General features: G+C 44.6%; 1 protein-coding gene across 1 annotated transcript; it reads right to left on the bottom strand.

Moving 5' to 3' along the window:
* Positions 1–4,328: 4,328 nt before the first annotated feature.
* On the bottom strand, positions 4,329–8,219 carry LOC133742783 (phospholipase A1 PLIP2, chloroplastic-like). Its single transcript, XM_062170462.1, has 5 exons — positions 7,283–8,219; positions 6,146–6,658; positions 5,889–5,948; positions 5,291–5,707; positions 4,329–5,167 (listed from the first exon to the last, which is right to left on the bottom strand). Exons 1-5 carry the CDS (start codon positions 7,877–7,879, stop codon positions 4,589–4,591), a joined length of 2,166 nt encoding a protein of 721 aa, XP_062026446.1. The 5' UTR covers positions 7,880–8,219; the 3' UTR covers positions 4,329–4,588.
* Between the last annotated feature and the right edge of the window lie 7,022 nt (positions 8,220–15,241).

The following is a 15,241-nucleotide window of genomic DNA, read 5'->3' as shown; positions in this document are numbered from 1 at the left end:
TTGTGTAGCCGCCACCGTTGGCAACACAACCCACGTCGCATGACTATAGTTCTTGAACCAATGCCCACAACGTCAATTGCCTTAGCGCTGTAGCGAGACCAAACCCGACACCGACAACCACCATTGTCTTGCCTCCAAGAAAAGCCGCCTTAAGAACAGAAAGCAAGCCCTATAACCACCACTTGTCTGACAACAGCACCACCACATCAGCGCCACCAAGATCAAAGTTGGCTCGGGCCACCACTGGACGAACGTCGGAGTGCGCCTAGGGTTTAGGAAAAAACTAGTGTGGCTAGACTCTAGAGAGAAAAGAAGACTAAATAATTAAGGTTTTTTCCAGATATTTTATCTTGAACACTAGGAAACTCTGGAATCCTAAGCATCGATTTCTATCATTGACAGTTCCTTTTTCTCTAAAATTGTTATTCACACTATTATCACACTCTTGTGTATTCTGATGAGTTTCTGCAGACATTCTATCTTGGACATTAGAACTTCAAAATCGTGAGCCTCAATTTTTATGGTTGACATATAATCGATATCAATAAATTAAGGAAGTAATTATTGAAAGGGGAAGGGATAAGCCCATAAATCAACAAAGCTCATTGTGGTTTATGGAGACTCAACATATGATGATATAGCATGATGACTTTTTCTTTCCTTTTCTTTTTTCTTCTACTCTCGCTTGAGAGGTTTGGGTCGGTGGCGATGTGGGGTTCTCCTCATCTCTGATCAGGCCCGTAAGTACGGGTGGGGCGAGGGTGTCTCTCTCTCCTAATTGTGTAAGTGGAAATGATGTTGGTGGTGATTGTGGCAGGGAGAGCTTCTCTGCTAATGGTGGTGATTGTAGCAGAGATGCTTTGGATCAGGATGTCTCCAATCTAAAGTGGGTGGCGACAGATGTCCATGGTGCTGGTGATGGTGGTCGGGGATCGATGGCGGACGTTGACGGCAGAGATCGAGTTGGGAGTGGGGTCGAGGGTTGGGTTATGCATGGTGCAGTTTTGTTATGCCAGACTTACCGATTTACAGGTCATTTGGATAGTAAACGATCGAAATCTTTACTTTTACTTTCATTATGAACATTTAGGGGGAACTCTAAGTTAATTTTTTCATAGGTTAATTTTTCGAGGAAACTTGATTCAGAAAAGATGTAGAGCACGTTAAACCGAGTCTGTGGACATACCGCATGCTAAAATCAGAATTTGTATGAGTAAATATGGTCTACAAAAGTTTAGTTATTTTGTCGGAGTTTTTCAGAGACTTCTATATGGGCAATATTTATATTTTCCTATCATGGATATAATATAGGCAAACCCTAGCATTTTGGGGCATCCCCTACTCTTAGACCGTACACACATGGATAAAGGGATCCGAGTTGACCGAACCCGTGTAGTGACTAGTGACCCCATGAGATTGCTATCGTCTGACCACCTAACGCTAGGGGTCAACAACGAGTCGGGCCTTATAACATTTCTACATAATGACGGGCCGAGCTTCATTGTAAATTTCAAGATCCAAACCCGTCCATATAAACTGGCATTTGCTGGCTAGGCCGGTTTATGTTCTCTAGTTCCAAATAATTTAATCTGCATTCAGATTTCCTAAATTTTCTTCATTTCAGTAGCTTGCAGCAGCTGCATACATCTAACTTTTTACCTAAGTTAATTAGGGTTCTTGAAGCATGCTTGCAGTATTTCATTTCGGGGAAGAACATGCGCATATATAAAAGGACGACAGACCAGTATGCATGCATTTATTATATATATAGTAGACATCATGTAGCTAATTATGTGTAGTTAATTATGGTGCTTTCCGAACAATTTTCCAGAAACATGCATCTGATTCATTTAATAATTATAGTGCTTTCGAGAATCATAGCATGCATGTATTGCAGTTTCATTTTTGATTTTCCAAACCTCCATATTGAAATTGTTCTTAATCATAACATGCGTGTGTGTGTAATTAACTACACATAGAGTATATTATATAATTTGCGGGCTTACGGGCCGGGCTTCAAACCCCTAAACCAAGTCCGGCCCTCAACACCAATGGGTTGGGCTTTGCGGGCATAGATGCAAGCTGGGCGGGCCTCCATCGACTAATTGATCTGCAGGCCAAATGATGACCCCTACCTGACGCCGTGCCACCAGTGTCATTCGAACTGCCTTCTTTCCCTCTTGAGGTCTGTGGCTGAGGTTTATGTCGATTGGCTTTGAGGAAGGACTAATGTGGGCATTTTATGCTCGCGTTGCCGTCGTAGACAACCCAGTTAGATCTCCATTTTCTAGCTGTTTCAGGCGGCGCTAACATATGGATTTTGAAGCTCTCATTGTTTTCTTTCCAACCCTAAAACTCTTACTCATCGAATCAACTTAAGGAGGGAAAAATCGACCGGTTGAAGCTTCAGGCTGCCCAAGCTTTCGAGGTAAATCCTGCCTCTTTTGTTCATAATTGAACTTTGTTGCAGTTATAGATGTTGTTGTGTTTGTTATAACGAACATTTTGGTATAGATATTGACCCCCAATTTGGGGTCGTGAAGGAGCGGCGCGTGGGGCCTCCTCTGGTCTTCTATGTTACCTCGTTAGGTAGAGCTTTACGTTACGAACATGTGGATATGATCTTTGTTGCCTTTGGTGAAAATTTCATGAGCTATGGCTAGGGCTCCTTTCTAACTTATCGGCCAGGGCTTGATAAATTTGGGCCTGGGCTCATTGGTGTGGGATTGGGGTACAATTTTAGTTATATATTTTTATTTTACTTTTGTTAAAATTCTCTCTTTTGGGAAGGAATTGGTAGGCTCCCAGAGTTGAGGAATGTCTCTAAGGATCCCCACAGTGCCTTCGCTATTTTATTCTCTCTTAGGTGGTGTAGGGTATTTTCTGGATGTGCTTTATTTCCTAATTTAAAAAGGTTGAATTGCTTAAGTAGCATCTCTATCTGATAGTTTTTATGACCGGATCGTTATGTGTAATTTCACTGAACTTTAATTTAGTTGACAATTCCTCATAAAAAGAAACATATGATATCAACAGTTATTAAAAGGGAATTAAGGGGTAAATATAACCCAATAAAAATTATGTGGTTTGCAGTTGCCAGCTAGTCTAATCTTAATTAGGTATGAAAAATTAAATAAAAATGGCACACCGATATCAACGAATGATTTATTTATTTTATTTTTTGAATAAATCAACGAATGATTTATTGGAGAATAGAAAATATTTGTCCCGAAAGCCAAAGCCCCTCATAAATAAAGAAAGTACTTGGGTCTATACTCTCATATCAGTATGGACTTGTGTGTTCATCTGTAATCATTTAGCAGTTTAAATTTATAATTTAACTGTTCACAACTTCGATTAATCATTAAAAAAATTTATAGACATAAACACAAACTATTTATCCATTTGATTGTATCAAATAAATGAACAGTTTTAGTTAAAGTTAACGATCCATGAAACTATTCTTTCATATCTTTCATGAGTCATGAGACAATTAGCTTTTTGATTGCCTAATCTTTTGTTCATCGTCATGCCACAGATCTAAACTTAAAACGTAAGAGTATCAAATACAACTTGTTCCAAGCCAGACATGAAATGACAGTGATATTTTGTTTGTCCATGCTCTCTATACGAAGCTCAGCTAAACTGAACTTTAGGAGGATCGAGTCTGCCCGGTTCCGTGTTGGATGGATAGGCATTAGGCTTTTGGCATTTTCCGGCATTACAAGTAGAACAAACCAACAAGCTCCGCCCAGCCATTTTTGGACCGGCGACACCTATTTTGTCTCCTTTCCCTTCTTTCTGGAATCTGCCTTGATTTGTTTTCTCGCCCTCAATTTGGACATCTGAAACACCACGTGCTCGATTCATCAACCCTGCTTATGAATTTATTTATTTATTTATTTATTTTTAAAGTCCTGCCTATGATTTATGCTTCGGTAAATGTTTAGAAAGAAAATTAAAACATGTCATTGAAATTTAGCTTATACAGGATAACACGAATAACTCATTTGCTAGAATGATGTTTTTGTCTGTGGCTGGATGCTTTTTATGCACGACTTGCATTTTATGCATGACTTGATTATTGAAACACCGATTGATGCGGGCGATACTGATGCGTGCGATATGATATTGCCCGCACAACTTGCTAGTCATGGTAATGGTGGGCACGCAACGCTTCACTTTCAAATCTTTTTCCATCTTGATGATTCTTCCAAATTTTGATAACCCAACACAGGGACCAAATTCACTACAACTCGGTACTCATATTTCATGCCAAAACAAGGAAAAACAGGTGATTAAAACAAGTTCGCTGAACTCAGGTGATCTTGAGTGCAAGTAATATTTTCCTTTGATACTTGTATTGGGGCCCTTTACATATCATTTCTACATTTATCAAATCTTAGGAATGAAACCCTGAATCCTTTTGATACTAACCTTTTCCTTCTTTAGGAAAAAAAAAAAGAAAAAAAAAAGGAATGAATAAAGAATGGTCTAATTGTCCTGCCAGCAATGTGCCACCACCGGTCCAACCATGTACCAAAAACAAACAGAAACATGGTTCATTTATGCACCAACCTTGTACTGATCAGCGGAAACCAATCACACTATATGCCCCCAAGAGTATGAGTCGTGCTGGTACCAAAAGCACCACAAACAAATGCATGTGCTGTGATGCAACCAGTCTACTGAACCGTTTCAAGGACTCTTTCCCACTTTGTAACACGCCAGAAAAATTGACCTGGTACTGGCCCTGCTTCATTGTCGCAAAAGGCCTTCCCACAATGATTCCAACATCCACACCCCGGGATGACACGAGGGGCCACCAAACCTTGCGCCTCTGCTGTCTTCTGGCCTTCCTAATATGGTTAAGCTCTTGTCGAATCACCCCACGAACACATTTTAAGTAAGAGCTCATGTCATGATCTCTTTGAATGCATCCTTCTGAACCATATGCAGACCGATCACTTAAGATTTCAAGTGGATGTGGAGAGTTTAAGAATACCAACTTTGCTGCACGCAGCTGCTTCTCTGCATCATTGACATCTGGTAGAGCACCACTTAGAATATATAAACCGCTGCCTGAAGGCAGAAGATGATGGTTTGGGGAGAATTTCTCATCTGGTTGAAGAATCAACAGCTCCCCCATTGGACAATACAGTAGCTTCTGTTACAGAAAGATAAAATTTGGTTAAGATAAACTAAAACTAAGGGAACAAATGATATAGAATATAATTCAGTGTTTCATAATCTCAGACTGATGCTTTTTCTCAAAAGCTAAAAGGTTTACCTGGTTATTAAGGCAGGGATGATTCCGGAAGTTCCCACTTAAAGCTTTGAGAAGCTCTGCCACATGATTAGGATAATTGCAAGAGAATGCCCGGGGTACAATGTCTCTGTGCAATGTAATTGCCTGGATATGACTCTGTGGTAATCCAAGTTTGCGAAGCAGTTGATCACCTCCACACATGATGGATGGTGAACCAAAAGTTATAACAGGAAGTAATGAAGAAACTGGCACTTCACCCCGTATAAGCAGCATGAGGTTTATTAGTAGTGCTAAGCTTCCCCCTAATGAGTGCCCAGTAAAACGGAAGGTTGCTTTATCACCATGAGATTTGAGGTGTGCATGAACTTCAGGCAACACCTGTCCATAAATCCCTTTTGCAGCCTCATATATGCCTCTATGCACAAGCACATCCAGTCCCTAGAAAATAACAAATGCATAACATTTAGTACTCGCTAAATAGCATTCATCCATCTATTAACTACTACGTGCCAACACCTATCAATCATGTCTAACAATCTGAATCAATACAAGTATACAACACTAGAAAAAATGGAAGAAATTATGAACAGAGAATTGCGAGAGATATTGTATAATGTACCTCGAATTGAATGGGCTCGAAAAGTAGATTTGCTTGCCAGGATGCCAGAGATTCAGACCCCTGAAAATGAAAATGCGTAGGTTGAATATAATATGCACAGATAGTTTTTTCACTGATCATTGGCTAAATGCAAAGACAAGCTATCTGAAATTAAACCACTCTGTTTCCACATTATTTTGAGTGTGAATAGAAAGAAAACGCTCGACCTTTGAGGGATTAATTATAAATATTTGTATAAAGAGAACAAGTCTTATTACCTGAATGACCAAGAATCTGGTGGCACTTTGATCATCATCACATATGAACCAGTCACACGGGGATGAATGTGTTGAGTTTAAATCATCTGCAACAGCCTGCTTTACTTCTTCCTTTGCAGCAACCACAGAAGTTACTGAGTCCGTGGTTGCCATCAAAGAAGCCATGTCTGAGTTCATCATATTAACAGGGCTGCCTCTTCCTCTGCTTTCTTCTGTTGAATCTTGATCAGTCTCATCCTTTGAGGATTTGAATGGAAGTATGCTCCTTGTATGGGAATGCAAATAGGAAGCTGCAGAGGCAGCAATATGATAAGCAGCAGAGGGACTTATTCTGTATCCATTGTTCTTCTGCTCCTTCCCTTCCTCGTCTTCTTCCATGTCTTCCTTTAGGGTGCTTTCAGTTTCTTCAACTGCAGCCGACTCTTGATGTTTCTCAATTTTAGCAGCAAGTTCCTTCTTTTCCATTGAAGAAGTAACAAACCGCAGAGCATGACCTCTCAAGAGATTTTGTGGCTGAATGTAAAGTAAATCCAGTTTAGTTTTTGTATATGTAACTTGAAAATCAAATGATAAACTGGATATAGGAGATAGTTTACAACATAAAGCCAGATGATATTCAAAAAATAATATTATATCATAGGATGACACCAATGCAATACAGAATAACTAATACCATCAAGTCAGGAAGGAATGAAACCATACCAAACTGAAAATCAACAGAAGACTAAACAATCCCTAGCAGCTATATACAACTCATGTCTATTAAACAATACATATTCATGATCAAATTCATAATTTACCACCTCAAAAACATTCCAGAGATCAGACTGAAACTTTATGAAAAACGAATCTGATTTCCCAAAAAGAAGAGCAAGATTGAAAAGTTGTTAGAGATACTGAATCCAAGAACAGAACTTTACAAAGATGAAAACAGCAAGCTGGAACAAAGAAAGAAAGAGGTATTTGACCAATTGGTCGGGAAATCAAATCCCAAACGGCTTTGATCACAGAAAAGCACAACACTTTGATATCCCTACGGGTTTCCTCACCAAAGAACATCCACATTATAACAAATGAAATGAAAGCAGTAAAGTAATCATGCAAATTGGGGATCGAAATGAAATGAGTTGTGCGTACCTGGATTTTGGGAATGGAGTAAGCCAAGCTCCCCAAATACGACATCTGAGCATATAACCTGGTTTCCGCCAAGGAAACCTTCCGAAGCAATCTGGAAAACGAATCTCTATCAAACTCAACCTGCTGCTGCTCTTGTTGATGATCGTCTTGTTGTTCAATTCTACAACCATCACAATCGTCGTCATTTTCGTCATCATCACCATTTCTGTTATCGTTGGGCGCGGCTTCATCTTCCCCACGCAGCTCCGCCTTACCCTGTTGATCTGCTCCTCCTCCCCAGAGAGACCTGACGTGCAAAATCTTTAAAACCCAGTTGCCACTTTGGGTTTGGGTAAGGCAGTCGTCCTCCTCCTCCTCCTCCTGGGCCAAGGGAACGGCGTCGTCGAGAGGCAACCCATTGTGCGCAGGAGCGGCTCCTCTTCCGGCGCCGGGCCAGAGAGATTTCAAAGGGTACTTGAAGGAGAACCTCTTGTGATTGTTGTCCACGGTGGACCTCCCCAGCGCGCTCACCTGAGACGGGTTCGTACGCACGTCGATCGGCAGGGCAGCTGTAATTCCGGGTATCCCCGTTGTGGTTTTCAAACAAAAATTATCCATCTTCCTTGGAATTGCGTTGGATTCTGTGCTTCTTCTTAATATAGGAATAGGAGGAGTAGGAAGGGGGGAGGGGGGATTTTGGTTTAGGGAGTACAAAATAAGTAAACAGCCTAGCTACTAGACCATAAAAATATGTAAAGGCGTTGTTATGTTAACCTACAAATACAAGAATGCCAGTCTCTGTTTCTAACTTTCTATTCTGGTGGTCTGGTCACTCTGGTGCAGGTACAAGAAGTTGACGGAGAAGAAGAAGTTACTGGGAAAGAGAGACCGTGTTGTGTTTAAACTTATATAGAGAGAGGAGAACTGAAGAAGAATTCAAGAAGAAGGAGGAAGAAGGTGGGGTGGGGTGCCACATGCTCTCTACGCCTTTTTCTTGTCTGCGACTTTGTCCCCGCCCCCCCAAAACTGCTCACCAACTTCAAGAAATCACACTCTTTTTAACCTTCTTTTTCGTATTTTTTGAAACAAAAATGAAAATATCTCATTTTACCCCTTTACTTCAACAAAGAAAAAACACACGTCTTCTTCTTCTTCTTCTTCAGAGCCCCAGAAGTCCAGAACGGCGTCGTTTGCATCGCGTACGTGCCTATGTATCAAGTGTGTGGGATCTGTGTATTTTGCACGATGATGAAGTGTCCCAAATCACATGGGTGTCGGGTACCGAATTTACCCAAAATTATACGGAAGCGCGTGGTGGGGCCCAGAACTCTCTCTCTCGCTGTCTCTCAAAGTTTTGCTTCACGCGCCACGTCATTGGATGGGCATCGGGAGTCAGCTGATCCAGCGACCTAGCCAAACTATATCCATCGGTGGTGACGTGTCCCTAAAGCTCTTCTTTATGTACGTGTCTTGTACGTAGGAATACATGCCTACCATACTCGCGCTACATACTCGCTTCTCTAATCTAACACGTCTCTCATCTGTCCTCTTATTTCCTTGATGCTCAACTTGAGATTCCATGCAATAATAATAATTAAAAAAAGGGTTGAAGGAGTAGATTTTAAAATAAATCTTTCGTTTAAATGAGAATGTATCAAAATTTGCTAAAACATTGGCCGTGAATTGTGCTTTTCTGGATATCGTCCTGAATATTATTTTACCGTGGATATGTAATTACTTAGCTTCTCGGACGTCGGCCCTCAGCAAGAGGTAGGACCGGTGGGGAGGTTGGGAATAATTGGAAGGACTAAATAGGTTAATTTGGTTGTAAACTTGAAAACTAGCAGTTAGGGGTTGGGGGTGATTTGTCTTTGGCAATTAAACTGCTGTCTTTATAGCCTTATATATAGGTAGGAAATTCCTCGATCGATCAATCTAAATGTGGAGGAGGGGTGCCTAGCTAAGGGCAGGTGGAAGTTGGACCAAAGTGTTGAATAGAATCTAGAAATTAAATACTTAAATATTTGTTGTTCTTGATCGATCGAGTTGGGTGGGGTGGGGTGATGGCTTGCAATTATTAGGCGGGTAATGGTTTCTGGGTGCTCGATCTCAACGGTGATGCTGCTGCAAATCTAATTGAGTAATCAACATGCATGCAAGTTAATTGACGTGAAATTAACAGAAACCAAAAATGAAGCCTCTTAACAGGGAACTCCAGCTCGGTCTCGTTCTGTGATTTGAAGTTTTGAACCCTCTACAGTCTACTGTATATATGGATTCTTAACTTTGAAAGTCGGTTCTATCGCTCAGGTTCTTTTGTCATTAATTAACTGCTAAATGAACCCATGATATCAATGCTCTATTTTTTAATATCAGAACCAGTTAAAACTTTCGAAATTTGGCATTTCAGTGTTACTTCAGCTCAATTTTGATTAGATTCAACTGCATTGATTTTAACCAAGTGACTCCTGTATCCTAACAAAAATGTTTACTTCCTCTATAGTATTTTACATGTGTGGAACTTATCCAAAGAAAGTTAATATCCAGCTATTAGAATATGAATGTAAAAAAATTAAGCCAATCGAGAGTGAATTTCTCTTTAAACCCTAGCGCCGCCTTCTTTGGGTTGTTTCTAGGAAGGTCCCCGTTGCCTCCACATCCATGTTCATATCAGGATGGGTCGGGCTTAGCTGACATTCGATGGCTGTGTTGAGATTGATCTATTCTTGACTGTTGGCGGGGATGTCAAGCGGTGGCGACTTTGCGGTCGATGCGCTATCGTTGGTGTACATCGGCGATGTTGTCAGGCTGGCTCCAGTCTTAGCCAGGCTTGCTAGGGTTGCCGAATTTGCAGAGGACGTCGGAGATGATGGTGGTTCGGCGCTGCGTCTGGGTGCCTGTTGGTGCAGAAAAATTTCGTAGAGGAGTTTGACTCACCAATGAATGCGGACTGGAGCGGGAGCTGACCGGGAACAATCGAGAAGCTTCCCTCGAGCGTTGACTCGAAGTTTGACCGTCGACTCGAGGAGGAGGGGGGGTACCTGCAGAAAACTCTCCGATGCCTAAGTCAGTACGTTTCTTAGTAGTGGAGTAGAGTGAATTGGAATTCGATGCATTACCATGACGTCGAGCAGCCTATTTATAGGTGTACCTCGGCGTGGGCTGCAAGTAAACTTGCACAGCAAGCCGTAGTGACTTGAGCGGCACGCCACCATTAAGGCCGTATTTACTCCTGCAATAACCGTCACTTATTGGCGGCCATGATTGTCATACTGAATGTCGCAGTTATCGTCGCATTTACAGCTACATTAACCGTTACATTTACTGTTGTCATTACTTCTCTTTAATTGCCTTGATTGCAGGGTCAAATTTATTGACCACCCCCACAATGCCCCCAAATTTTCTCCTTGGGAATTCATCCCAAGAGAAAATTTCCAAAGCTCAAATTTCTCTATGGGCTCCACATCTTTATACTTCTCTTTGGGCACCCCTCTTTGAATTTCATCTAGGCCTTCCTCGTGTTGAAAATGTAGATGCCCGTATAAGAAGATCCTCGTTCCTTGTTTAGAGTCGGCATCTCATCTCGTCAACGACGCCGATGCCGACGTGCCTAAATCAGGACTCAAATCTGCCTTTGTCTTGCAGCCATTCTAGTATCGGGTTTTCGCGTCGCGGACTCGTCTGCTTGTGGCGTCTACGGTGCCTCGCCCACAACGCCGAAGCCTAGTTTCTAGTCTCACCTGCGCTCGGTGCCCCCGCTGAGCTACCTTGTTCCTAAGTCGTGCCCCCAGCGCAGCTCAAACTAGACTCCGAGCCTGAGGTACCCTACTGCGAAACTCTTCCTCTTTTCCTTTCTTAGTCACCTAACATTCTGCGACGTCGGCCTCGACGTCATGACGTCTCCTTCACAATGACCATGACGTCGACATCGGCGTAGGCGTCGATGACGTCTTCTTTAATGTCTGCGGCGTCAACCTCAACGGTGGTGATTTTTCCTCAATAATCTCGACACCAACCTCGACGTCAGTGACATCCTTCTCAATAACTACTATGCCAGCCTCGACGTCGATGATGTCGCTCTCAATAACCTCGGCGCTAACCTCCACGTCGGTATCAACCTTGACGTCGGCGCCAACCTCAACGTCGGTGACGTTTTTCTCAATAATCTCAGTGTCAACCTCGACGTCGGCGCCAACCTCGACGTCGATGACTTCTTTCGCAATAACCTCGGTGCTAACCTCGGCCTCGGTATCAACCTCGACGTCGGCGCCAACCTCGATGTCGATGACTTCTTTCGCAATAACCTCGGTGCTAACCTCGACGTCGGTGTCAACCTCGACGTCGGTGACGTCTTTTTCAATATCCTTGGCGTCGACCTCGACGTCGGCGCTAACCTCGACGTTGACCCCAACCTCGACGTCGGCGACGTGTTTCGCAATAACCTTAGTGTCGACCTCGATGTTGGCGTCTCGTTGTCGACCCTTGGCGTCAACCTTGACATCGGCGTAAGTGTCTATTTTAATGAAGGCAAGGGCGTCTCGACGTCGGCGTAGGTGTCCACTTCGACAAGGGTGCTTCGACATCGGTGTCCATTTCGACGAGGGCGCCTCGACGTCGGCTTCGACAAGGGTGCGTCGACGTCGTCGTCCATTTTGACGAGGGCGCCTCGATGTCGGCGTTTCGTCGTCGGCGTCGGCGTCCCTCTCGACAAGGGCGCCTCGACGTCGACGTCCATTTCGACATCGGCGTCTATTTCGACGAGGGTGCCACGACGTCAGCGTCCATTTCGACGAGGGTGCCTCGACGTCAGCGTCCATTTCGACGAGGGTGCCTCGACGTCGGCGTCTATTTCGACGAGGGTGTCTCGAAATCGACTCTATTTCGACGAGGGTGCCACGACGTCAGCGTCCATTTCGACGAGGGTGCCTCAACGTCAGCGTCCATTTCGACGAGGGTGCCTCGACGTCGGCGTCTATTTCGACGAGGGTGTCTCGAAATCGACTCTATTTCGACGAGGGTGTCTCGAAATCGAAGTCTATTTCGACGAGGGTGTCTCGAAATCGAAGTCTATTTCGACGAGGGTGTCTCGAAATCGAAGTCTATTTCGCCGAGGGTGCCTCGAAATCGAAGTCTATTTCGACGAGGGTGCCTCGACGAGGGTGCCACGTCGACGGCGTAGGCATCCATTTCGACAAGGGTGCCTTGACGAGGGTGCCACATCGTCGGCAATAGGATTTCTGAAATCGAAGTCTATTTCGACAAGGGTGCCTCGACGAGGGTGCCACGTCGTCGGCGTAGGCATCCATTTCGACAAGGGTGCCTTGACGAGGGTGCCACGTCGTCGGCAATAGGATTTCGACGAGGGTGCCACGTCGTCGGCGTAGCATCCATTGTGACAAAGGTGCCACGTCATCGACAATCGGATTTCGACGAGGGTGCCACGTCGTCTGCGTAGGCATCCATTTCGACAAGGGTGCCACGTCGTCGGCAGTCAGATTTCGACGAGGGTGCCACGTCATCGGCGTAGGCATCCATTTCGACAAGGGTGCCTCGACGAGGGTGCCACGTCGTCGGCTCTCCTATGTGCTCGCAAACGCTCAGAAAGAAAAACAAAACGAGAGTAAAATATTCGAGGCATGGAGCTGTGCAAAACAATAGAAGAAGGGAAACCAAACCGTGATGGCGAGTCTATCCGCCATGCAATGGTTACACACCCTATATCCTGCATGATTAAAATTCGTCACGCCATCCCACCCCCGCCTGCAGCGAGGGTGTGGTCCATCATCCCACCCCCGCCCTCGGCGAGGGGCGAGGCACGCCATCCCACCCCCGCCCTCGGCGAGGGGCGAGGCACGCCATCCCACCCCCGCCTGCAGCGAGGGTGTGGTCCTTCATCCCACTCCCGCCTGCAGCGAGGATGAGGCACGTCATCCTACCCGAAGCATTAAGGTAACTGTCCTACTCAAGGAACCAGCTCCTATAAATCAACTGTTACTGTCCTACTCGAGGAACCAGTGTCGAACCATTAAGGCAACTGTCCTACTCGAGGAACCAGTTTCGAACCATTAAGGCAACTGTCCTACTCGAGGAACCAGCTCCTACGAATCAAACGTAACTGTCCTACTCGAGGAACCAGTTTCTACAAATTGAATGCAACTGTCCTACTCGAGGAACCAGTCATACATATTAATAGGACTGTCCTACTCTAGGAACCAGTCCCAGTGATATTATTCACGCGAGAAATACAAAATACATAATTTCAATAGTCTCTCGAATGAGATATCAACACGCGCAAAAATCACTTAAACTCTTTTATTTTTCTTACCTGAGTTTTACGAGTTGTGCCATCTTTTATCAAAACGAAGTCACCATATTATCGTACCTTCTCCATTACTCGAGATAAATTTCGGCGCGTGGACTTTTCCATGAACCCTTTGATTGCCTTAATTTATATCATTTTATACTGAAGGAGTTTACCAGCCTTCATTGCTGTAACGATTGCTGGTCGCACTCCCTGACACTTATATATTCTGTGCCCCCTTGTCTCGTGGAGCGAGCAATATCGACTTCTCTCAACCTCGTCACTAGCCTCCGGTTGGGGGGGGCGGCTTCTCAAATATTCCTTCATGACCGTGTCTTTTGTATATGGTCACAGGGTGAATCGTAAACCATTCTTCAAGGGGATAATCTTGAGGCTTCCCTCCTTTATCACTATGAATGTCATTCTTTGTGTTATTCCATTCAACTTCTCTCGAGGTGACAACGGCAGTGAGTTGGGCTTCGCGTGCTTCTTTGGCTTTTTCAATTCTGATCTCCCCCTGAACCCTTGTAATGATGTCGTCCATGTCCTTTGGCGGATCACGCAGCAAACTTTCGCATAATGGCGTCCCCAAAAGCAATCCTTCTCTGAAGGAGATCGCGGCGAATTGGGGATCACAATTAACATGGTGCATTTCAGCTTTAAACCTTTCAAAAAATTTCCCTACCTTTTCCCCCGGCTTCTGCTTGGTACTGAACAGAGTCGCCATGTCCTTCTTTTGCTTGCTATTGCAGAAGTATTGTGAAATGAAAGCGCGGCTCAGTGTGTCGAAATCAGTATAGAATGCGGCTTGAGATCCTGAAACCATGTCGACGCCGGCCCCGTGAGACTGGAAGGGAAGATCTTGCATATTAATTTCTCGTCGGTTGTCTCGATGGACATCTGTTGTTTGTACCCCTTGATATGGTCCACCGGGTCGGTCGTTCCGTCGTATTTTTGGAATACCGGCGTGGTAAACCGGCGGGGTTTTGCCGCATTAAGAATGTCGTCGGTAAACGAAGATTTACCGACGTCCCTTGCGATTTCCGCCGCTAGCTCTCGTGGGCCGGCACGCTTGCATGCATCAATCATTTTTTCCATCTTCTCACGCCACGATTCGTTACGCGCCCTTTTGGATTGTCATAATCCGGCTCCGCCATTTTGCCCCCCATTAGACGTGCCCCCCACCCCCTCGACGAGGGGTCCAGCAGAGATTCCCCCGATAACGCCGCTGGCGCCTGCGTTCACTGCTACGTTGTTGGTTTGGTGGAGATCGCCGATGGCGTCGTCGTCTGACGAATCACTGTCAAGTTGTAGGAACCTTTCAAATTTTCTTCGACGACGGGCCTCGCGGTCTCGCTTTTCCTTCCGAAATTGCTCGAGTTCCTGCCTCAGCCTCTGCGTCTCGTTAGTTGGAGGCAAGTTCAGGTCGCCAATGGGGCTCGGGATGGACTCATTCGGCGGCTGGTGGGGAGGAATTTCATCACTACCAGTCCTCAGTGACAGAAATGGAATCCCGTCGGGGGCAGCTCCCGCATCACTTTTTAGGGAAAAGTGTTTCCCACAGACGGCGCCACTTGTTGGTGCAGAAAAATTCCGTAGAGGAGTTTGACTCACCAATGAATGCGGACTGGAGCGGGAGCTGACCGGGAACAATCGAGAAGCTTCCCTCGAGCGTTGAC

The sequence above is a fragment of the Rosa rugosa genome, chromosome 4 (genome assembly GCF_958449725.1).
Source record: "Rosa rugosa chromosome 4, drRosRugo1.1, whole genome shotgun sequence".
Lineage (NCBI taxonomy): Eukaryota > Viridiplantae > Streptophyta > Magnoliopsida > Rosales > Rosaceae > Rosa > Rosa rugosa.
The sequence above is the reverse complement of the archived record's forward strand: the minus strand, read 5'-3'. Positions and strand labels throughout refer to the sequence as shown.

Coding starts and splice junctions, on each gene's coding strand:
- LOC133742783 (XM_062170462.1), bottom strand. CDS start 7,879: ATGGATAATTTTTGTTTGAAAACCACAACGGGGATACCCGGAATTACA. Junction 6,659..7,282: donor ACTCCATTCCCAAAATCCAG/GTACGCACAACT, acceptor CTTTACATTCAG/CCACAAAATCTCTTGAGAGG. Junction 5,708..5,888: donor TCGAGCCCATTCAATTCGAG/GTACATTATACA, acceptor GTTATTTTCTAG/GGACTGGATGTGCTTGTGCA.